This window comes from Notolabrus celidotus, unplaced genomic scaffold (genome assembly GCF_009762535.1).
Source record: "Notolabrus celidotus isolate fNotCel1 unplaced genomic scaffold, fNotCel1.pri scaffold_186_arrow_ctg1, whole genome shotgun sequence".
In the NCBI taxonomy this organism is placed as follows: Eukaryota; Metazoa; Chordata; class Actinopteri; order Labriformes; family Labridae; genus Notolabrus; species Notolabrus celidotus.
The window spans coordinates 18811-43410 of record NW_023260044.1 but is presented as its reverse complement, the minus strand read 5'-3'; the positions used below and the strand labels follow the sequence as shown (position 1 = coordinate 43410).

Here is a 24600-nt window from a genome sequence, read left to right as displayed (position 1 = left end):
ATGTTTGCTGATAAAAGTCTTCGATATATGTATGTATAAATATATATATGATGTCATGTGTGTGTATATATATTTATATGTGTATAAATAATTGAATCAGAACAAATACAATGTAATAAGTAAGTAATAAAAGCAGACATGTTTGCTGAAAAATATTCTTTTAATAGAAACCCACAGACAAACGTGGAAATATGGAAAAAATTTGAGTGTGGACACAGAAACAGATCCTGAATATAAATCACTCCTTTCATACAAACATGTTTAAAAAAGACGATCATGATTTTACAGCGTAACAAAAAAACATTCAGAAGGAAGCGTTTTCTCTCGGCGGGGAGAAATAAAGTTTAGTGAACGATGTTTGAGAAGGCACGGCCGGCTTTCTGAAGATCACAGCTGACTGTTAGCGCTCTCTAAATCAGAACTAAGATTAAACTGTGGTAACACTTACAAAGTGAGCATGCATTTCAAATCTGTGATTCTGAACATTTGGTCTTTTTTTTTTTTAGGTTAGAAAGTTCAATACTTTGCATTTTGAGTCTTTCAAACAATAGTGATTATTAACTGAGATTATGCAGAAACAAAAGTACACTTCAGCTAAAATCAGATGATTAAATCTGCAGGATAAATCCCACCTGACGTCTCATTTTGAGCCAAAACACAAGAGTGAACGGGTCATAATAAAGACCCGCTGATTATCTTTCATTCATTGACTGTTTCTCACAACGTGTCAGAACACAGACTTTACAATGACTGCATATCAGACACTTTCATGGAGAGGACTTTTAGAAAAAATAAACGTTTCTCTGCTTTCACATCAAGTATAAAACCATCATTTCATAGTCATACATGTACAAAGATATAAGGTAGGTACAGTTGCCAGTTACGTGACTATAAATCATCTCTACATAGAAAGATTAAGCACCGTAGATTCACACAACAGCAAACCCCAAATATACAAATGCTAACATGGACATCTGACAGAGATGAAGCACTTCTTCTTCTTATGGAAACAGTACGTGAGAGATAGTGTTACAACATTCTTTACTGACATGATAAATACGGTCGCTGTAGAAAAGAGACTGAGGCAATGAGTGGTGTTATGGCAGATTATGACGCTGAGTTAAACTACGACTCTGCATGATCTCGCTCTTCTTTCCCCTCTTCCAGTCCACCTCCTTATCAACTCACAGCCTTAACATTGTCATATTTACAGCTGATTATTAGCAGGATGTCAATAATGGAAGCATGCACACACGTGCTGATCTGGCTGTTTCTATGTGCCTGGAATATTTAAAGTACTGTGCGTACAGTATTCTGCATAAATATTGTCACTTCCTATCATAAATGTAAGGTCACGCCAGTATCATCTGCAAACATTGGCAGCAGAGACTGAATATAAGAGGTGAGAGTGGCTTCAGTGACGCCAGTGAGGAAGTGAGTGTGACCTGCAGTTCCTCAGATGGCCAGAGGGGGAGTCTGTCGCAAAACAGGCGCTTAATGTTCTACATTTTTAACATGTTTATGGTCTCAATGGTTAGTTTAACATCTTCTTTAATATATTTTGATGTTTATTGTTAATTATGGTCTTGCTCGAATTAAAATAAATGATAAAAAGGTTACATTTGAGGGCGGGGCTAACCTGTGATTGACAAGGTGCGACCATCACAACCCTAACAAGGAAAGAGCCTCCAAGAAGTCGTCTTTTTAGTTTATTTTAAGCAAATATATTTAGTTTTTAAGCTGAAAATGGCATCCCAAATTGTTACGCTAACTAAGCTAGCGTTAGCACAAGCTAGGACACAGCTTTTGCTAGCATCTTGCTCTCATTAAGCGTGTAAATGTAGTCTAAATATGGTCATTTCTGGCTCCAAGAAACAAGCATGGATTTAAAATCAGACTGTCTAATCGTGGACCTAGTCTCACTGTCGTCACCCTGTGGTTCCTGAAGTGGCCTCAGGAGCCCCCCAATACCTCTTTTCGACCAACGTGAACCGGGTTGTATTTCCGGGCTGGTACTCGCGCTGGTTCGGAGCTGGTTGAACTCTTGAACCAACACGATACCGGTTTGTTCTTCTGCCCGCTCGAGCCTGTGGAAGAGGCACGCCATCACGTCAGATTTACGCGACCGCTTTTCCCAGCAGCGCTAGCGCGAACTTTCCCTCATAACAACAACGATGGCGGACAACGGCAGCTTGTCTCCTCGACCGACCGCTGCTTCGCCTTGGAATCCATTAGTCTCTTACATTTTTTCACTTGGTTTGTGTTTTTGATCACGGCAACCCCTGACGTAAGCGGTTCACGGTTCTAGACCAGCAAAGAGTTGGAGCCGCTCTGGAACCAGTTTTCCCAGTCGGGAGCCGGTTCACTCGCAGTCTAAGCACGAAAAACCGGTTCTCAATTGAGCGCCGGCTCCGAACCGGCCCTGAAACTGCCTCGGTTGAAAAGTGGTAAGAGGATGGTCACCATTGGAACCGCTGACTCAGACTAACTCTAAGCTAATCTAGAACTGAGCTGTAGAGACCAAAACCTACTTTTGAACCCGTGCTGTAAAAATGATCGTCTTAATATGGAATCTAATGGAGCTTCTTTGGCTTTCAGAGCCAGCCTCTAGTGGACACTCCAGGTACTGCAGGTGTTTGCAAAAAATGATCTTAATATGGAATCTAATGGAGCTTCTTTGGCTTTCAGAGCCAGCCTCTAGTGGACACTCCAGGTACTGCAGGTGTTTGCACTTCCACACTGGCTTCATTTTTCGCCAATGAAAGTCGGTTCTTGTTCAATCAATGGATGATGTCATTATGGCGGCCACACCCACTTCATATGCACAGTCTCTTCGTATGATTAGCATGCGTATCAATAATAAGCAGGATAATAAATATGTGCCAGATAAGTTTGCAGTCGTTAAAGGGTTCGACCACTAGAGGGCGCTCTTTTAAAGTATTCTTTACTGTAAGCGTCCTCGATGGGAACAATTCTGTATCATAAAAACTTCAGCTTCATGTGTTTAAGTTAAGCATATGTTTGAACCGGTATGATGATAGCGTTTTAAACTTCTAGAACAGATACTGACACACGTTCATGTTGGGCTGGACTCTGACGTGGCGGGCCCAGTGCACCATCAGCATGTCTCCATTACATCTTTTACTACAGTGTTTTCTCCCTCTCAAGGTTACATGTGACTGGCCTCTTTAGGATCTGAGCAGAATTACTGTCTGCTTCTATCCTAAAGGACGACACCGGTCTGAGGGATTTGAACCCAACACGGTCCTGAGCAGCTCTTGTGAGATATCAGGCTCCTCCGGCGCGGTGCAAAATCCCGTCGTAGAGCCTTCTCGTTGTCTTCTTGAAACAACCTAGCAGCGCTTTTTTATTTTCCTACTTTGTGATTTCTAGAAAATTTGATTCGTTTGCATCACTTCCTGTTTTGTCTTGACCCCGTTACTTTGGATCAGATCACAGTACGTTGGTTTGCTCCAGTGAAACCCGCTACGAGTCCCGGACAGAGATCTCTGACGCTGTATGGTTGCTGACCCGTTTGTCCACCCATCTGTCCATCAGCCTATCCGTGAGCAAACACCCTTCCTCCCTCTCGAGTCCCTCCCTTTGTCTCTTGGCGAGGTCGCTAGCGATAGCCAGCGCTCCTCCTTTCAGGAACCTGACGAAGTTCTCGCCAACCAACGGCCCCATGGCGTACATGCCCGGTCCGTCTGCTGAGACCACGTTGTTCGTGAACGGGTCCACCTCGATCGGGTTCCTCCGGCACGTGATTGGCTCGTCTGGGTACATGCCAAGTGGACGCCCTTTGTCGCCCAGGAAGGAAAGATTGGGGTGAGCGCCGATCAGAACCAGCGCCTTGGAGACTTGGACCACAGTTTGATGGCCGGAGTCGGACTCCAGGACGCACTTCTTGTCGGGTCGGAAAGCTACGACTTTGTAGCGTGGGAAGCTGAGATAGCCCGGGTAAGAGGAAGGGGAGGAGGACAAGGAAGAGGAGGATGGAGGTGAGGAAGGGGTGGAGGAGTTATGAAGGTTCTGGGCGTGGTCCTGAAGGGGAGGGGGAGGCTGGTACTGCTGCTGAGTCATCATCTGGTGAACCTGGAGGTGAAAGAGAAGGTTACATATATGAGTAACTTTTATCGGAGGACTCATCACAGAAAAGATCTTCATGTTGGTGTCGGGTCTCAAACTCCGCCCCCCTCACCTTGTGGTATTCTGGGTAGAGAAGTTTTGGCAGCTGGTTGAAGATGAGACCGGGGTCGTTGACCGACCGTCTGAAGGCGTGGTAAACTGGCGTGTTGAGATGGTGGGCAGCCAGCACCGCATCAGCCGCAGTAAGCCCCGCCCCCACCACCAGCACGGGGTCCGACGATTGGTCGAGCTCTCCCCGAGAGATGGCCGCCTCCAGCTCCCAGAAGGAGTGGCAGACGTGGGGCAGGGACTCGCCGTCCACGCCGAGCCTGGCGGGGATGTCGTGGGTCCCCGTCGCCAAGACCACATTGTGAGCCAGCAGCGAGAACGGAACCTCCTCAGACTCCGAGGAACCGTCTAAGAGAGAGAACAAGAGGTTAGAGAACATGTAGCACCATTTATTCCATGTCAGTCATTGGTTTGAGGACTGTTTAAGGTAGCCATCTTGGTTTTTGGGGCTATTGGCGCCATTATTTGAAGGGAGATATTGAGTAATACACCTCTGACTTTATTTACATGTTGTAGTTTGGTACTAAAAGCTACAACTTACCACCAACAGTAAATCTATTCACCAACAATACCAGGGACCAATCATAAGACACTGAAATATCCATGTGACCAAACCAGTGTGCTTTGGATCAACAAGTTTGGCTTTCTGGACATATTTAAGTTAGCAAACATAGCTGTGTGCCGTATTTGGTGCTGTGACATTAATTGGGATGTTAGATTATCAAACTAAATTAGTAGCCAGCTCCTGAGAGGATCCTTAAGTGCAAACAAGCGCTAAAAAAAAGTTGTTTTTAGGGTCCTGTGTTGGCGACTTTTCAATCCCAGGTAGCCACACCATGAAATGTCCCCTATTTTATTATCTAACTTACTCTAACTCAGGGGCTCCCAAACTTTTCAGCCTGTGACTCCCAAAATAAAGGTGGCAAAGACTCGCGACCCCCACTGTCCCTCAGAGTGATTTAATGTGGCTTCATTTAGCTGGTCTGCAGAAAATGACCCTCCCTATATGAGCATGTGTCTGTGTTTCCTGTGTGTTATGAATGAACCTGCTGCTACTGATGCTTTTGATAATTCACTGTTCACTAACTCTAAACTTAGGAGTCATCTGCCAACAAAGAAAGGCAGAAAACTCATTACATTTTATATTTTCAAGGTTTTATTTCAAGTTTAGTGTCTATTTTTCTCCTCATTTTTTACTATAATGGGTAAAATGTGCTATTTTTAGATAACATAAAAAAATACAAAATTCTGGAAGACATCTCATGACCCAGCATTTGCATCTCACGACACCCCCAGGGGGTCCCGACCCACACTTTGGGAACCCCTGCCTCAGAGGATCCTTAAGTGCAATCAAGTGCTGAACAAGATGGTTTTATGTTCCTGTGTTGGCGACTATTCAATCCAGGGTAGCCCCACCATGAAGCGTACCTTTCTATACTTATTTTAATTACACATATTTTATTTTGGTGTGCATTGGTCTCTATTTTATTTTATTTTTATGTTGTTCTTATTTTTTATTTGTATTTTTATTAGTTTTATTATTATCATTGTTATTATCTTCCACTAAAATGTCTTAGCATTGTTTCATTTCTGCTTCTTTCTTGTTTTCAATCGCTGTAAAGCACTTTGGGTTGCATTTTATTTGTATGAAAGGTGCTATATAAATAAAGCTTGATTGATTGATTGATATTATTTAAATAATACTGTCATTTATTACAGAAGACTTTAAGCTACTGATTGAGACCAGAAACGTTTAAGGGAAAAGTTTACTCAGCTGAAAAGCTCGCCTATTTTCCTTTATATTCTAACTGCTTTTTTAAAACCTACATTCACCCCCTACTGGCCATTAGCAGAACTGCAGCTGCAAATCCACCCACTTCTCAAACACACTTTATGTCATCCACACTAATAACATGCATTTTTAATCACTGTACCTCCGAGCTCTTCTCCCTCCCTGCGCTGCAGTCCCGTCACCCTCCAGCAGGGCGGCGACCCCTCCTTGTTCCCAGGCTGCCTGGTGACGGAGGTGACGGTGGTCCCGCAGGCAAAACTCTCCTCCAGGGACATCTGGGAGACGTAGTGTTGGTAGTAGGAGGCTATTTCTGCCGGCGTGGCACGGTCGTTACGAACATTTCTGGAATATGAACAGAGAAGTATTTTTTAATAAACAGACGCAGATATGAGATATGAGAGCTGAACAGGAAGTGTTCGAGTCAGATTCAAATCAGTCGTGACGATGAACAATTGTCCTTTCATAAAAGTCATGCAGCGTTTATCTGACCTTCATTCATTTGACAAACAAACTGAGGAGGAAACAGAGCATCACATATCTCTCTGTGGCTCATATATCTTATAATAATGTCTTCTGTGTTAACTAAGAAGTTTAATATGATGTTTCATATTTTATTAAACGTGGACAAACCTGCGTTTCTCTCTCATCCAGTCCTTCAGTTTGAGTCCAGGAAGCTCCATCCAGTTCGCCAGACTCAGAGTCAGCATGGAGCCCTCCATCGCCTGAAAGTCAACACACACACACACACACACACACACATGAATATTAAAATCATTGTTTTATGTTTTGATTTAAGAGTTTCAGAAGTTTCACGAGGATCAAACTGTTCAAAAGTTAATCTGCAGACACATCCGCCTCCTCAGGTCATGTGCATGTCACACTGCCGACTGTGCAAATAAGCAGGTGACGAGGGGAAACAAAGCCTGTTTGCACACATTACCATCAGGTCTGCACATTCACAGACAAAAACAAGAGTGCTGTTGTTTCAACGGCTTCTGTGTGTCCAGAAATCTCAAATCTCATGAAGCTAGCTTTATTTTGCTCCCCCATGTTGCTTATATTTATCAGAATTAATAGATGTGACATTAAAGAACTCAAAGATAAGATGCATGTCTTTAAGAGCTGCTTTATCCTCAAATTCTCAAATATATAATAAGGCTTTTATTTTGAAAAGTCTCCTGAAAGACTGCCTTTAAGTATCAAAAACCATCCCAGATAACAGAGTAAAATATTGCCATTTAACTTAAACACTATTCTGTTTTAAACTCTGCACACTGAGCTTCATCTGGATTAATCTAATCTATAATCTTGAGGCTGATTTGTAGTCACGTACATGCCAGGCTCCTCCAGGTGGACCCTTCCCGAGCACCAGGTGAGGGATGGCTCGCTCCGGCTCGTATCTCCACTCCAGGGGAGACTTGTGGTCCAACCCGAAGTCGCTGTCGGGCAGCAGCAACGAATCAAAGAGCACTGCCACCGGATTGGACGACCGGCCCTCCAAACCTTCACACAGGTACTCCAGGTCCTGACAGGGAGAGAGGTGAGGATGAAGGTGAGGGTGAGGAACTCAGCGCTTCTTTATTCTGACATTTCTGTTGCTTTTTGTTTTAATGTGTTACCTGCTCCAGCAGAGACAGGTGAGGCTGCTCCGCCAGCTTGCTGTTCAGCAGCGGGTTGGGGTGTGATGCCTCGGGCGACAGGTAGGGGGTGTAACCTGACAACAGGTAGGACAGGCAGATCCCTGATGGGCCATTACCTGAGAGAAAGAGAGAGAGAGAGAGAGGGGGGGTGAGTGTTTGAGCTAGCTAAAGGTGCATTTCCACCAAGAGTTCTGGGGTCTTTTAACCCCCAGAACTACTTTACCCTGAACTAAAAGGTTCCTGTGCCCCCATTGTTGTGCAAATCAGGCCAGTGAAAAAAAAAGTAAATGCACTACACCATTAGACCAGTAGAGGGCAGAAAGTAAAGAGGAATGCCAGTCATCACAGATGACACCATAGTTTGTTTTTTGTGCAGGTGTCAGAATTCCCCAAAGAACTCCTCAAACTGTCCCCTAAGAAAGAAGGAACATCTACTCTAAAAGACGTATATTCCTCATGCACCATGTGTAATAACATGATGTATAAAACTCTGTGAGACTGCAGCATGACTCGGCAAATCCGGCTCCTTCATAACCACCAGTTATGAAGCTCAACAAGCCGGTGACTCAGCAGGAGCACATGCGCCTTCAGGAGCTGAATGCAGAGCAGTAAAAGTGTAATCGTGTTCTCACGGTGACTCGGTGAAACCACACATTTCACTTTTCAGGAAACCAGCTGAGTGCTGAGCTGCTAAATAAACCCTGACGTGGTGGACGCTGAGAGGAACCCTGCAGCTGTGAGAAAGCAGAATCAAACAAGTGTTTCTGTAGAGGGATATGTGAGTCTAATTTGCAGGTTTATACTCTATGATATCCTTGTAATGACGTGCAAAGATGTGCAGACGATATAACTTGTAATAATCAGACATTATTAAAATGTAAAGAAGGAAGAGAGCGACACGATGAGGGTGCATGTGTGGATGGAACTGTGGGTTAGATACACGTTGAGATGAGGTCAGGGTTAGGAGGTTTGTGGAGCTTCAAAGCTGCTCTTAAATCATATCTTTCTCTACATTCTTCTGAAGTTCAAACATGAAAGTTAGCCTTGAGCAAATTCTCACAAAGTGTGTCATCACAGGACCTCAGGGACGTACAGATGACCCAAATATGTAACTCCATGTTCAGCAGTTTTTTACATAACTGAGGGCTTTGCATGGTTCACTGACTGTGCTGTAATCCTGGAGTCAAGGTGCAAAGACACGTCTGTGAAAACGACTCTCTGTACTCTGCTGCTCCTGTTTCTGACTGAAAATGTTTTTAAAAAATGTGCATACCAGCTAAGAAAGGATCATCTTTGGATTGCATCACACAGCAAGTTAAATAAAATATCAAAACCTCAGGAGGCTCAATGTTTGTTAACCCTCCTGTTATGTTGCGGGTCCAATTGACCCTTTTTAAAGTCTATTTTAGGCCTTCCAAACCAGCTAAATGCAGCATAAAAATCTGGGCAGCATGTGACAGAAGAGGTGTTGTGTTCATTTTTCAACATCACTTCCTAAAAATAAAAAATTAAAATAAAATAAACAAAAATCTATGTCATGTAAAATATTGTATTTATATTTAGGGCTTTCAAATGTACATTTTAAAAAGTTTTAACATGAATTTTAATGAAAAAGGATTGAGTTATCCTCATTGAACCATGATCTGTGAGAAGTAAAGAACACCAAGGGACTAAATCTTGATTTAAATGGTTAGTAATGGAGTTAAAAATTAGATTTAAAGGTGACATATCATGCAAAATGGACTTTTTAATGGTTCTCTACCTGAAATATGTGTCCCTGTCTACAAACCCCCAGAGAATGAAAATAATCCATTCTGCCCCTGTTCTGATTTCTCCACCTTTCTGTAAATGTGTGCTGAAACCAGCCGTTTCAGACTTCCGTGTTTTTGTTACGTCACAACAATATCCGGTCTGTAACAGGAAGTCAGAGCTCGGAGCTTGTTCAGTCCATAGACTGTATAAAATACAACTCAACCCCTCCTCTGTTTTTCATTCCCTGCACACATGTGTGCTAACAAGGAGCTTAGGAGGGAGGCATGCTAGTTGTAGGCTGTCTTAATAAACACAAAGGTCGGTTTTACTCCCCACGTCTGCAGATTTGAAGATCTAGTGGATGATTTTTATTTATTATGGATAAGTGCTAGCGCTAGTTAGCATAGCTACATAGCTACATGTCGTAGCTGTGTACCAAGACACACGTCGACATACTGACAAATAAAACAACAAGAAACACTAAATCTGTGACCAATCCTTCAGAAAGGTCCTGCTGCCTTTCTGGCAGAGGTCGGTTTTACTCCCCACGTCTGCAGATTTGAAGATCTAGTGGATGATTTTTACTTATCATGGATAAGTGCTAGCGCTAGTTAGCATAGCCATATAGCTACATGTTCGTAGCTGTGTACCAAGACACACGTCGAAATGCTGATAAATAAAACAACAAGAAACACTAAATCTGTGACCAATGGTTCAGAAAGGTCCTGCTGCAGGCGCCTCTCCGTCAGGATCAGATTCTGGATCAGATTCAGAGGGTTGAAGTAACGCGATCTCTGAGCAGCCGTGTATATTCAGCCAACATGTAAACATTAGATCAACGTGCTGGAGAGCAGAGGCCACATCCACTTCCTGAGGGGGCGTGGTCAGAGAGAAAACCGAGTGTTCTGAGGAGGGCTGAAGAAGAGGGGTTTTCAGGCAGACCAAAATCTGATTTCAAAGTGTTTTTTTGAGCATAAACTTTAAAGACGTGTTTTGGGGACCTCTTAGACCAATATATGTTGATGAAAAAAGCGTGATATGTAACCTTTAAACAAATCTGTGTTGGTATTTTTGGGTTCTGAAACTTTTGGATGATTAAATATGCCCCGGGTCAAATTGACCCAGGAACATTATTGCTGTTCCAGAGAAACGAACATAACAGGAGGGTTAAAGGATAAACATGTGTAAACGTATCATTTCTAAATTAAATATTGTTTTAAAGGTGTCCTGAAGAAATCTAAACCATCATGTTAACATCATCCTCTGAGGGAAAGATCGTCTGTTGCTGCTGCGGTTGCACTAAAAGTCTGCAAAGCTGCTGTTTGATATTAGGCTTGTTTAAAACCGATCATGAGAGTGAGCTGTAAGCCTCTAACTGGAAGTTCTACCATTATACACACACACTCAGACATGCACAAACACGCAGAGCTGTTCAGACCAAGCTGGAACCTCTGGTCTTAAAATTTGAAGCCCATGCAAAAGTGTTATAAACTGCAGTTCCTTGAGCGGCCACTAGAGGCTGGCTGCAGAAACACAGGAAACCACATACACCCATTCAAAGAAGACGATCTTTACAGCAGAAATAAACATGTTTACAGCCTGGTTCAAAAAACACTTCAGGTCTGAATAGCTCATTTCTCTATTGGTGAATTTTTACATAACATGTTATTTTTGAAGATATCAAACTTACGAGTTATGCCCAAATAAGGGCGTACCTGACTTGATGAGCTGTTAGCGAAAAGGCTAAAGGCCCGCCTCTGTACCTCACACTAGCTTACTACCTCAGAGGAAGAATCAGAGGTGGAAATATCCGGTCATGAAATGTCAGTAGGCAAAAGCCAGCACAACATCTCCATCTGAAGTGAAGCCAATACTTAAATAGCTCCCCCTGGTGGCTGGTTGCAGTATTGATCGTAAAGCCTGCCCACTCCATGTTCACAGATTCTCTTACAGGCGCGTTGAGGAGGTGGAGGTGTATCGTCCATGCTGATATAAAGTCAACAAGCTGACCTGTTGTCAGGTTTTATGGTGCGTTTAGGTGCTCGTATAACGCAGGAAAAAAGAGCATTGTGGTTGTTTTAACCTCATAAGCAAATAAAGCTGCTTCTGCTTTGCATGAGCACAATGACAGAGCGAAATATGTGTGTGTGTGTGTGTGTGTGTGTGTGTGTGTGTGTGTGTGTGTGTGTGTGTGTTCTTACCGATGATGACCACAGGTAGAGTCTTTCCAGGGAGAATTTCTTTTTCGTGACAATCCATTTTACCTGAGGAGACAAAAACATCATCATGATTACTACAGTTATTACCTTTATAATGTTATCATCATCATTATGTAAGAAAGGAGAGCAAAGGTGAGGCTGAATAACCTCCATATGAAACTGTGTGTGTAGCATGACTCAGCGACAAACAAACCTGAACTACAGGACCATGACTCAGCAGAAAACACACACAGGGAGGCAGATATAAAGTATTATTTTATTATTATGAGGAGTTTAATTATTAATTCAGCGTCGTCGGCGTCTTTAACTTTATCAGCATCATTGTGTAAAAGAGAGAAAGTGGAGGAAGGGCGAGCGAGGTGACCATCGTAAGCTGCCGTCACGAGTCACAGCGGTCAGTCAGTAGATTTCCACTGACCTCTGACACACTGACACACACACACACAAACACACACACACTAACGCACAAACTTCCCCTGTCTGTCTGACCTCATGCTTTAACATAGCAACCTGACCGAGGGTAAACAAAGTCACAAAGTCACAAAGTCACAAAGACAGTGTGTGTGTGTGTGTGTGTGTGTGTGTGTGTGTGTGTGTGTGTGTGTGTGTGTGTGTGTGTGTGTGTATGTGTGTGTGACCTCAGGAGTCAATGTCAGATCAAAGAGATGACACAGAGAGATACCGGGACTCAAAAAGTAAAGAAAATATGTTTTAAATCTGTTAAAATCAGAAAATTTGTGAGGAAATTGTGAAATATTTGGAGTAATTTGTTTTTTGTAAGGTGTTATAAATCTCTCAATTCAATTAAAAAACTTGGATTATCTTCTTCTGGGTGTCAAAAGCATAAATATCACAGAGACAGTCAGAGGGGATAAAACTATGAGTTATGTTTCAGTGGAATAATATCTGCATCCTGAGCTCCATGTGTTTGTTAAAGCAATGAAACATCATGAACATGTCACATGATTTAGACCCAACAATACATTTCATGGAGATGGTTATGAGAGGTTAAAAGCCTGAGGGTCTGCCTGCAGCAGTGGGATCATGTTCAATCACAAGATGCACAAACAAACAAACAAAAACAGCATCTCTCCTGAGGGTAAATCACACTTGAAGGTGTCCAAACATTAAAAAAACATGAGCCAGAGAAACTGGACTCCAGTCCACCTGAAACAGGAAACGATGAACGAGCTCACTACGGACCTGAAGAGCCTCTGTTGTGACGGCGCCTCTCCTGTAGGCTGTTTTCTTACTTTTGCAGTGTTGATATTCACAGGTGGGTAGAGTAAACCCAAACAGTACTCAAGTAAAAGTTCTGTTTCTTTACAATGATGATACTCAAATAGAAGTAAGAGTACTCATAGAAATAAGTACTTGAGTAAGAGTAAATAATTAACTTGTGAGTAGTATCATATATAAAATTGTATTGTATTGGAAACCCTAATAACAATGTGAAGAGCACACTGCCTTTAATAAAGTGACATTAATAGGAAAATGCCAAATTGAATGGTTTACTTTCAAACATTAAAGAAAGAGGAGCTGCACTGTGCTCAAACTAATGTACCCACTTCCATTTTTTAAAACAGGCTGAAACTTCAAACTGTGTCTGAGATGTCATCAGAACTCCAGAACATCAATACTCCAACATTACAATAAAACAGATATCTGTGCCTTCCAAACTTTCCTTTTTTTAACCTTTAACTTATTTTCAGTACATCTTACTTAAAGCTGCTGTGAGGAACTTTTGTTTTGTATCGATTCTTGCGCCCCCTTGTGGACAAAGCGATACCTCTTATCTCTTGTCCTTTACATGCAAAAGTAGTGTTTTCAACAAAAACCTCATCCTGTTGTCTTTTAACAGTCAACTTTATCAGGCAATGTGATTCTTTTCCATGGAAACAGTCAAAGAAAGGCTGTTTCTGAAGCAAGATGTCCATCATCTGGTCTGACACCTACCCCCCTCAGGGCGGATTCAGGCATTAAAAATGACAACAGAGAAGGTGTCAGTGTTGCTGCTGATGGTCTCGTTTGCTATTGAAGGCCATAAAGAGGCATCAGTATCATTTTCAGTCTGTTTCTCAGCCACTTCAAAACTCCTCACAGAGCCTTTAAAAACACAACATGAAAATACTAAAACAACTTGGAAGTGTTTAAAAAGGCCGTGAACTCAGTCCTGAAGAATCTCTCTGAGGTGACTGTTGAGCTTCAGAAGGAGCTGTTTTTATCATTATCTCTTATAAGTTAGTTTAGATTACTTTCCAACATTTCTAACATGCTTTTAAGATTTAGTATTAACCAGTACTATCCTTAGATTATCTAACTGATAACTATAACATGCTTTTAAGATTTAATATTAACCAGTATGATCCTTAGATTAACTAACTGATAGCTAACTATAACATGCTTTTAAGATTTAAAGGTGACATATCATGCAAAATGGACTTTTTAATGGTTCTCTACCTGAAATATGTGTCCCTGTCTACAAACCCCCCGAGAATGAAAAGAATCCATTCTGCCCCTGTTCTGATTTCTCCACCTTTCTGTAAATGTGTGCTGAAACCAGCCGTTTCAGTTTGCAGTGTTTTTGTTACGTCACAACAATATCCGGTCTGTAACAGGAAGTCAGAGCTCGGAGCTTGTTCAGCCCATAGACTGTATAAAATACAACTCAACCCCTCCTCCGTTTTTCATTACCTGCACAAATGTGTGCTAACAAGGAGCTTAGGAGGGAGGCATGCTAGTTGTAGGCTGTCTTAATAAACACAAAGGTCGGTTTTACTCCCCACGTCTGCAGATTTGAAGATCTAGTGGATGATTTTTATTTATCATGGATAAGTGCTAGCGCTAGTTAGCATAGCTACATAGCTACATGTCCTAGCTGTAGCTGTGTACCAAGACACACGTCGACATACTGACAAATAAAACAACAAGAAACACTAAATCTGTGACCAATCCTTCAGAAAGGTCCTGCTGCCTTTCTGGCAGAGGTCGGTTTTACTCCCCACGTCTGCAGATTTGAAGATCTAGTGGATGATTTTTATTTATCATGGATAAGTGCTAGCGCTAGTTAGCATAGCCACATAGCTACATGTTCATAGCTGTGTACCAAGACACACGTCGACATACTGATAAATAAAACAACAAGAAACACTAAATCTGTGACCAATCCTTCAGAAAGGTCCTGCTACAGGCGCCTCTCCGTCAGGATCAGATTCAGAGGGGTGAAGTAACGTGATCTCTGAGCAGCCGTGTATATTCAGCCAACATGTAAACATTAGATCAACGTGCTGGAGAGCCGAGGCACATCCACTTCCTGAGGGGGCGTGGTCAGAGGGAAAACAGAGTGTTCTGATGAGGAATGAAGAAGAGGACTTTTCAGGCAGACCAAAATCTGATTTCAAAGTGTTTTTTTGAGCATAAACTTGAAAGACATATTTTGGGGACCTCTTAGACCAATATATATTGATGAAAAAAGCGTGATATGTCCCCTTTAATATTAACCAGTATGATCCTTTGCTCACAGTGGAAACGCTCAGCTGGGGGCTGCAGCTGAGTGACAGGTCTCCACGAGCGCTTTTTTTTCTCCTCCGCCGGTCTGATTCTGACCCTGTTGCTCTCCCGGCTGACACCTGACCGTGTTCACATGATTATTTTCCTCAATAAGAACGAGTAGACAGAAAAGTGGACTCTGAGAGTCTGAAATATGTTTCTGTTCAGTTCCCTTGTTGAAGTCTGAGCCTTCACTTCTATGACAGTATGTCCACAGAGATTATGAGCCTGCTCCACACGTTGATATTCAGCGTGTTTAACATTTTGAACACCTCAATACAATCTGTAGATATTCAATACTGTCAGTTATATATATTGTGTTGTGAAGGAAAATTTGATTCAGGGGGAAAAACAGATTTGGCAAGTTTTTGATGGAAAACTTATCTAATCAATAATTGATCGTTAACATTTCCAAAGATCGATCACAGAGAATACTTGAAATTTACATCCCTAGTTTTAACTGTTCTTTAAAAGTTAGAAGAACAACCCTTGCTCTGATTGCAGTTGAAAATGAGGAAGTGTGTGATTGAAGGAAACAAACCCAATCTGCAGTTTGACGTCAGCTTTGTGACATTTAGTAAGATCCTGGTCTCAGCGTTCAGGTCAGACACCAGGAAGTGAAATCTGCAAGTTATACTTCCTTTTTGCTCAAACATCTCTCATTTATTGTTCCTGCACAGACACACACTCTTCTCTTTATGCAGCAGGTTGTAGGAGGCGTCTGAGAGTCAGACACAACAGAGTGAAATCTAACCCAGAGCATGGAGTCAGCTCCCCTCTCTCTGACCTGCGGACAGCGGCGGCGGTGGAGCGGGACGTTGGCGGGTGTGGGCCGCTTCTAAAAAAGTGCAAAGTCATTCTTACACAGAAGGGCGGCGAGCCGGGGTTACAGGGAAGAGAGAGAAAGATAGATAGAGAGAGATAGAGAGAGAGAGAGAGAGAGAGAGAGAGAGAGAGAGAGGAGGGGGTGCAGAGAGAGGAAGGAATGAAGCTGAGAGAAGAACCAGAGATAAGGGGGTTACATAAAGGCAGTGCGGCGGTTGGCATGAAGCCCAGATAAGAGTCTGTTTTACCGCCAAAGGGTTTACTGGAGAGTGCACGCTCACATGCACACACACTGTACACACACTGTACACACACACTGTACAGGACTACGTGCAGCCCTACTAGCCCAGTTTCCTTCAGGGCTTGACAAAATAATTGGCTTTCCTTCATTCTTTGGCAGAAAGGAGGAGTTCCTCCGCCAACAGAAGGTGACTAACGCCGGATTTACAGTAAAGACCCTCAGAGACGGACAGACGGACGGACGCATGGCGCTCTTTGTTCTCTGTCTTTAGAAATAGAGCTGCACAGGACGCTCTTTTAAGAAGTCATTGTTTGTGAAAAGTCTTCCTTCTGTTATGTGAGCCTCTCTGGTCAAGTACTGATCACAGGGACCTGAATCTGTGACCCCGTGTGACTCCAAAAGAGCTGCTCATTCACAGTGTTTCAGAAGGTCGTACGTTTGGTGTAAGTCAGCAGTTTGCACGTCAGAACACGACTTTATTCTGCTTTTTTTTAAACATCTTGAGAAAGAAAACTTTCCAGAGAGGATCCAGATTTCAGACGGTCATCATCAGGTCGAGGTCACGCAGGGTATGAAAGGTTTTGAAGCCCAAAAGACGGCGGTCGGCGGTCGCCATGATAGAAGAGCTGCTTGTGAACTCTGAGTCACTCTCACGGCTGAATGAAGCTCGCTCCATCAGGGCGGAGGGATCAGAAACAGCTGCACTGGGACAAACTCCTCTCACTCCCACAGAAGCAGGAACTCAAATCCTCCCCGTCCTCCTCCTCTTTGAATTTAAACATCTGATTATGTTCAAACAGGCTCCGCCCCCTGATTATGTAAACATTTGCATAACTTTCCAGCTCCAGGTGAAACTTTCTCAGACATGCATCGATGGAGAGATGGAGAGATTTCCGCTCAGTGCCCGGGGAAGTGAGCTGGCTCCTCTTTAAGGACCACACCCAGGTGTTTCCGGACTGGAGTAAACTTGAGACCCTCTGGTTCCCGAGCCAAGTCCGAGAACGCCGCCCCAAACAAAAGACGAGACGTGTCATGACTCTGGCACGGCTCTGACATCGACCTGAGCTGAACCTGAGTGAGTCTGGTCATGTATTCAGACGGTCTGATGAGACTCACTACCATCCCCAAACAGCAGGGGGCGACGTGCAGACTGAATACCTAATAATATTTGGATTTTTAGTTTCATGTGTAGAAGTCTGTTTCCCTGCTGTGTGTTTTGGTCTTCTCCAAACATGCTGCCAGATTGTTCCTCCCTCCACCGAGCCTCAGCGCCTCACCACTTGCTGCCCTGCGTCAGCCACATCCAACGCCTCTCAACCGCCTCAACTCAGCCAGTTCTGCCACCTTCCTCCACGCCTCCACTATCCAGCCTCTGGGCTTAGTTCTGCTCCGTTCATCACTCTGTCACAACCTCTAACCCTCGTCTGTGGTTTGCATTTTGGGTCCAGTTGAAATACTTCAGTACAAACCATAACCATAGACTGTATAAATATGGACGTAGTATCCGTGATGTCGCCAATCTGTTTCTGAAGAGCTGTTTTGAGGCCAATCGGCGGCGGCAGCCATATTGCTGCTGATGTAAAGAGGCGGGCTTTGAGCCTCCTAGCTAACAGCTACAGTGTTCCTGCCTGTCAATCAAGTCAGCTGTGCCTCTCATTGGAAGATTTGTAATCTCAATATCTTCGAAATTGCCGCATCAGAAATAAATTCACCCCCCTCACAGTGTGAGCCGATCCAGAAATGATCTATCCAGACTACACTCGTGTTTTGTACCAGGCTGTAAACATGTTTATTTCTGCTGTAAAGATCGGCTTCTTTGAATGGGTGTGTATGTGGTTTCCTGTACTTCCGGAGCCAGCCTCTAGTGGACACTCGATGAACTGCAGTTTTTAGCACTTCCACATTGGACTCATATTTTTAGACCGGAGGTTGCTGCTTGACCATTACACAGTCTTGCGCCGTTCAAGTGTCTGCTTGTTGCAGCAGCTCTCTCTTCATTGTTCTTTTTTCATATCTGTTTAGTTCTCTTTGTATTTGGAGCCAGTCACGACTTTTAATGACTCATTTGTTGGCCATGGACACCAAACTGGCTACGTTTGCAGGGGTGTTTTTACTATTTTTGTTCCTGTGTGTCCCCGGAGATCCTGCGTGTAACCATGGTCGCATTGTTTACATACAAGATCAGCTGTTAGCAGCCCGTAGCATGTCCATGCTAAACGATGCTAGGAGAAGGAGGCAAGGATGGCGTGCTGGTACTGAAGTGCAAGCTTAGAAAAGACGACATGGACCTGTCCTTCCACCCACCGTTATGGGGAATGTAAGATCTATCTACGATAAGGTGGACCAGCTAACCCAGCACCAGAGGGAATACTGGTAGAGTAGCGTCATGCTAACAGCGCTAACACTCTTCTTGATCCAAGATAGCTGCGAGCATGGACGCTGTGGCTGGTTGCTCCGTCGTTAGGTGCATTGTTTTTGGCACCTAATGAAGACTGCACCTTTCAATTGCATTGTACTTGTTGCAATGACAATAAAAGCATTCTATTCTATTCTATTCTAATCTTTGCATGAAAAGGTAACTTCCTGGTCGTATCTGCATTTGAGCCTTCAAAATAAGAGCGTGAGTTAAATAAGAAAAAACAGTGAATTCCTCTAAATGCGTGACAGATGGGAAGATAGAAATATGTTCACCTATCATTGCCAGACAAATTTAGAATAATAATGCAAAACTTGTTCTCTTTGCATCCTGAATCAAAACCTGTAAATAATCGGTGCACATTTATGGAGCTTCACCTGAAAACTTTTGGATTAAATCAACAGATACGTTCAAGTTCTGACTGAGCTCGTTTTGAACGTTGAGTTGGCTTGGGAACTGAAGGGTCGCCGGTTCGAGTCCCAGTTTGTACGAAGTTTGGCAAGTGGACTGGTGGCTGGAGAGGTGCTGGTTCACTTGCCTGGGCACTGCTGAGGTGCCCTTGAGCAAGGCACCAAAATCCCCAACTGCTCAGGGTGTGCTGGTTGATGGCAGTATCCTCACTCTGACATCTCTCCCTAAGTGCATGTTCACTGCATGTATGTGCATAAAATTGCACGTATATACACCAAACTGTATGTGTGGCATAACCAAAAAATAACAGGAGTGGAAAAATGTAATTCCCCCCCCCCTGGGGATTAATAAAGAACATTTCTTTCTTTCTTCTTTCGCTAATAGTCACTCTTTCATATGCATCAGTTTCTATTCTGCATTTACATTTTTTGTTGGATTATTTTGGCGCCTTCAGGGTTCCCACTCTTTTCCAGAGATCATTTTCTAGGACATTTTCAGTGATGATCAAGCTGGTATGACAGTCTACATTTAGTTCCTAATTTAGTTCCTAAATAGTCTAATATGTTCCTCTCAGTGGAAGTCTACATTGAAAGACATGCAGTCTATGGCTATCCATGAAATCCTCTCTTACATGCTTAAAAATGATGGCAAATTGATTATAGAATAATGCAACCACAGATGTACAGCACTTTACTTTATTAGTGCAACCAAGCAACAATGATGGGCAACTCTCATCTCAGCTTTCCCTTTTCTCAAAAAATATAAAATGAGCTAAGTAAAAAAAAAAAAAAGAGCCAGCAAAGGAATCTGGAAGCTGCCTTACTGAAATAAATAAATAATGATAATAATCAGAGGATCAGTGCATTAATGACAAAAATGGCCACAAATGTTGAATGGGGATGTGTTTTTTTTAACGTTGTCAGGTCGCACGCAGTCATGTTGGAATCATTTTCCAGGACAATCTGTGATTTTCCAGGACTTTTTTACTTTTTCTCCCATTTTCCAGTACTGGAAAACTGGTCAACTGTTTCCAGGTTTTCCAGGTTTTCCAGGACGCGTGGGAACCCTGGCGTTCTTGCAAATGCAACTCAGACAAATGTCTTCCTTCTGCATCAAATATTAGACAGAATACTTTCTATTACTCTGAATGTCTTCCAGTACTTCCTCGCTCTTCCATGTTTACGTTGCAAAGCATCCGTCAGCTCGTTAAGTCAAACACAGCTAAAGCAATCAGATCAACATCAAACCAAAAGCTGCTCGCTGCCAAACAGGTTTCATCACTCATCAGAGAAACACGTGTTCCACCTTCATAACATCACCTGCAGCACACGCGGCTCGCTGCAGGGAGCGTGCACACCGCACGTAACTGCAAGTGCATCGTGTCACCTTCCTTTGTGATGCAAGACGCCAACACCAACCTCGACAATCACAATCACACACTCCTCTTCTCACTTCCTGTGAGGGTGATGATGCAAGGTTCATCACACAATCTGCTCATGAATTCACAGATTTAACCGCAGAGAGTTTGAATCCACGTTTCTTAAAGAGCCTGGAGCGTGTTTGGAAAAAGAACAAGCTGTCATCTTTAACAGGCATCCTGCAGAACATCCTGCACCAGCTCGTGTTCTGTAAAGGACATAACGTCACTCTGACACGTCTGCAGCGCTCCATATGGCGCCCACAGAGACGCAGTCCTGCATCTTCCTCAGGCTGACCCGCCCCTCCTCCGCCATCCGCAGCGGCTAGACGACTAATGAGGTTTTAATTATCGGCACGCTGAACAAAAAGAGGCAGAGAGAGGAGGACAGATGAGTCCTGAAGCATTTTTAAATCAAGAAGCAGAAATGATCACACGCTGCTGACTCTCACAGGGTGTGGTGTTCCTTTAAGTTTAAGGATTTCTGTCTCTCAGATCAAACTAAAAATCATTTTTTCTGCCTCAACTCTGACCTCTAAATGATCTTATTGAAACAGTATTCACTTTAAATCTTTACATCTGTGAAAATGTATTTAAATGAAAGGATTCAGGGACTTTTAGTCAGCAGTGTGTCTTTCACAGCATTTCTTTAGTTTGAGAGAAACAAAGGTTCATCCAGTGAAATAAAGTCACCACTCTCAGAAGGAGAGGCCTGATGACGGCCATTTAAAGAACTAAAGGGATGTAAATGTGGTGCACAAACACACAGCAGGGAGGAGGAGGAGGAGGAGGAGGAGGAGGAAGCTGTCAATCCTTACAGAGAATTAAAGTTTAACCTCAAAGCAGAATAAATATTTTTGTTTTACTGAAACCTCGTGAGGATTTTTTTGAGCCAACAGAGAGAACGCTTCAGGGGAAATGTTCTTGTCCTTCTCTGTGTTTATCTTAAAGATGAACTCACCGTCTGCAGAAAAGACACAAGATATAAAATATGAGGTTGTATATAAAGTTACTGCAGAGATCTTTATCTACCTACCTACCTGTAAAATACCTGTTTTACACTAACTTCAGTAACTCTTGAAGACAGTATATTTGATCTTAGATGTTCATTATCTGGCATGAATGTGCAGGAAATCTATCTACCTCATGTAAATCAACATTTGTCATATAGGCACATATTCATCATCATGTTTCATCCTGCAAATCATTTGCATTCCTCACTTTTGCACGTTTGCCTCACACAGGTTATTGTATAATAGTTCATGTTCATGCAGCTCTGTGTTCATGTATCTACAGGAGTCAAGTTCTTTGTCTTTGCACACATATATTTGATCCATGAAGCTGATTCTGGTTCTGATTTCAACTTCTAATTCTGACTATTCTGCACTTCTGTATTTACTTTATTATTATTTGATTTTATTATAATTGTATCTCATTTTATCTTTATTATTTTATTCATATTTATATCTTATTTTATTCTTATTTAATTTCTATTGTATTCATATTTATATTTTATTGTACTCATTTTGTTTTATCTTATTTCATTTTCATTTTATTCATATTTATATCTTATATTTTTTTCATTCTTATTTCATTTATATTGTATTCATATTTATATTTTATTTTTGTATTATTTTATTTTATTTTACTCATATTTCTATTTTATTTTATTCATATTTATATCTTATTTTATTTATATTTATACATTATTGTATTCCTTTTTTGTATTAATATTTTGACTTTCCTGCATATTGTATAAGAGCATACTGTAATGACTGAATTTTCCCCCTGGGATAAATAAAGTATTCTCACTCTGATTCTTACGAGCTGCAGATTCTCTCCATCTCTCAGTTTCTCTGTTTTCATCAGAGAGTAACATCAACTTAACGCCAACTCTTTACAGCATTGGATAAAAGAGGAAGATCTGAGTTTAAAGTAGACTACAGATATGTCAGGGGCTCCAGTCCAGACCTGATGACTTCTCTGCACCAAACTAAAGTCTAAATTTGAAGTTTCTAAAGCCTGATAGAGAACTGGAGTTTGCGTGACACTGAAGTAGTTTTTCAGTAGACATATGATGAGATAAATCTGCGTTATCCTCTGATGTATCTCCCCAATACAGATTTAGAGCATGAAACTGATGAAGTCCTGATACTTTCTGCACGATACACACACCTAGCTGCATGAATGCAGTCGTTACCACTCATCCCTACATTGTCATGGTGTTACAGAGCCTCATTATTCAGCTTTTTGAATCTAATTTGAAGTAAAGGTGTCAGTATGAGGAGTAATACGAGTGGGAAACATTTCCTTTTAATGTGCAGACACAAAACCTGCATGTTTATTTCTGACAGAGCTCAACTTTAGCATCAAAGTGAGTGTAGAATAAATGAAATGCATGCAAACTGCAAAAAAAATATCACACTTCAAAACATCCTGATGTGAAAACAAGTGAAAGGTGCAAACTGAGCACTCCCTGCTGCAGCCACACTGAGTAACACATTAATGCATTAGTTATTATTATGTAATAACGCACAGTCTAACTTTAGTTACACAATATATGATACATATATCTTTACATGATGGTACTTTAACTTTAATGATGGAAAGTTGTCTGTGCATGACTTTCAGCAGAAACTACAGTGTGAATTCATAATGTGTGTGTGTGTGTGTGTGTGTGTGTGTGTGTGTGTGTGTGTGTGTGTGTGTGTGTGTGTGTGTGTGTGTGTGTGTGTGTGTGCAGCAGGACCCTCCCACCGGCCGGTGAACTGAGTGCCTCTCATCACGTCAGTGTGAGCTGAGTGCAGAGACCTGCTCCTCTCTCTGCGCCGCACACACACACACACACACACACACACACACACACACACACACGCACGCACACACACACACACACACACTTCAACCTGCTAAAGGAGCTTTAAGACGCTATACTGACTCATCTGTGACCCTCTAACCACACACACACACACACACACACACACACACTAACACAAACACTGGTTTTCCGCATGCGCACGCACCGCTTTATGTGTCTGTATGAATCCAAGATGAAGGTTACTCACTGATAGCTGATGCTGAGGCTCTCACAGGGACTCAGAAGCTTCCAGAACACACAGAGTCTCTGCTGGTCTTCTCTTCTTCCTCTTCAGACTCTCACTCTGTCATTCCGTGGATCCGGATCGCTTTAAGTCCGGTTCTCCTCCGTCCATGTGCTGCGCAGACCAGCTGCCGCTCAGAGCTGCACAGGCTGGATTATATACCACTACTGCAGCCGGGGCGGCCGACCAATCACAGGCCGAGCGCACAGCCGGCATCTCGCGTCACCAGACAGGCTCCTCCCACAGCAGCAGCACAGAGATCGTCTATGAGCGCGAGAGGGAGGAGGATGACGTAACGGAGGGAGGGTCGGTTTGGTAACAGAGAGGTGACAGGAAGGAGAGGAAGGAGGATGAGTGCATGTTACAGATTAATGTTAAGTAATAAAAATACTTTATTATCACAGTTATAAAAACAAAAACCAACGAAGAAGAAAACATGTGCATCCTCTTTAAATATAATTAAATAAATCATGAATATCTCAGTTAAAATATGTGTGGAATATACAAATACAACATTTTAAAAATGAAATAAATAAATAAATAATTAAATAAATAATTAAATAAATAAATAAATAAATAAATAAATAAATAAATAAATAAATAAAATAAAAAGTAATAAATTAGCATAAAAACCTAGAGTGCATACAATAAGAATACATATAAAATATAATTAAATAAATCATGAATATGTCACTTAAAATATGTGTGGAATATACAAACAATAAATGTTTAAAATGTAATAAATGTAAAATAAATTAAAAATTAAATTAAATTTTTTAAATAAATTAGGATTAAAACCTAGAGTGCATACAATAAGAATACATAATATTAGACAGAGTCCAAATTCAAATTCATGCTAGTTTTATGTGACTACCAACCCTATCTTCAAATATCTGTAGAATATACAATATAAAACGTTTAAAGTGAAATAAATTAAATGTAATAAATTAGCATAAAGAGTACTTTGTATAATAGAAGAATAATATAACCTTTTTTTATTAAAGCTCCTATAAGGAATTTTTAGCCGGTTATGAAACAGC

The 24600-nt window shown here is 42.0% G+C and overlaps 1 protein-coding gene across 1 annotated transcript; it reads right to left on the bottom strand.

The window, feature by feature from the left end:
• Positions 1-141: 141 nt before the first annotated feature.
• Positions 142-23715, bottom strand: osgn1 (oxidative stress induced growth inhibitor 1). Its single transcript, XM_034678610.1, has 8 exons — positions 23525-23715; positions 11583-11645; positions 7609-7745; positions 7323-7514; positions 6620-6711; positions 6132-6331; positions 4202-4545; positions 142-4095 (listed from the first exon to the last, which is right to left on the bottom strand). The coding sequence occupies exons 2-8, from the start codon at positions 11638-11640 to the stop codon at positions 3487-3489; spliced, it is 1632 nt and encodes a 543-aa protein (XP_034534501.1). The 5' UTR covers positions 11641-11645; positions 23525-23715; the 3' UTR covers positions 142-3486.
• Between the last annotated feature and the right edge of the window lie 885 nt (positions 23716-24600).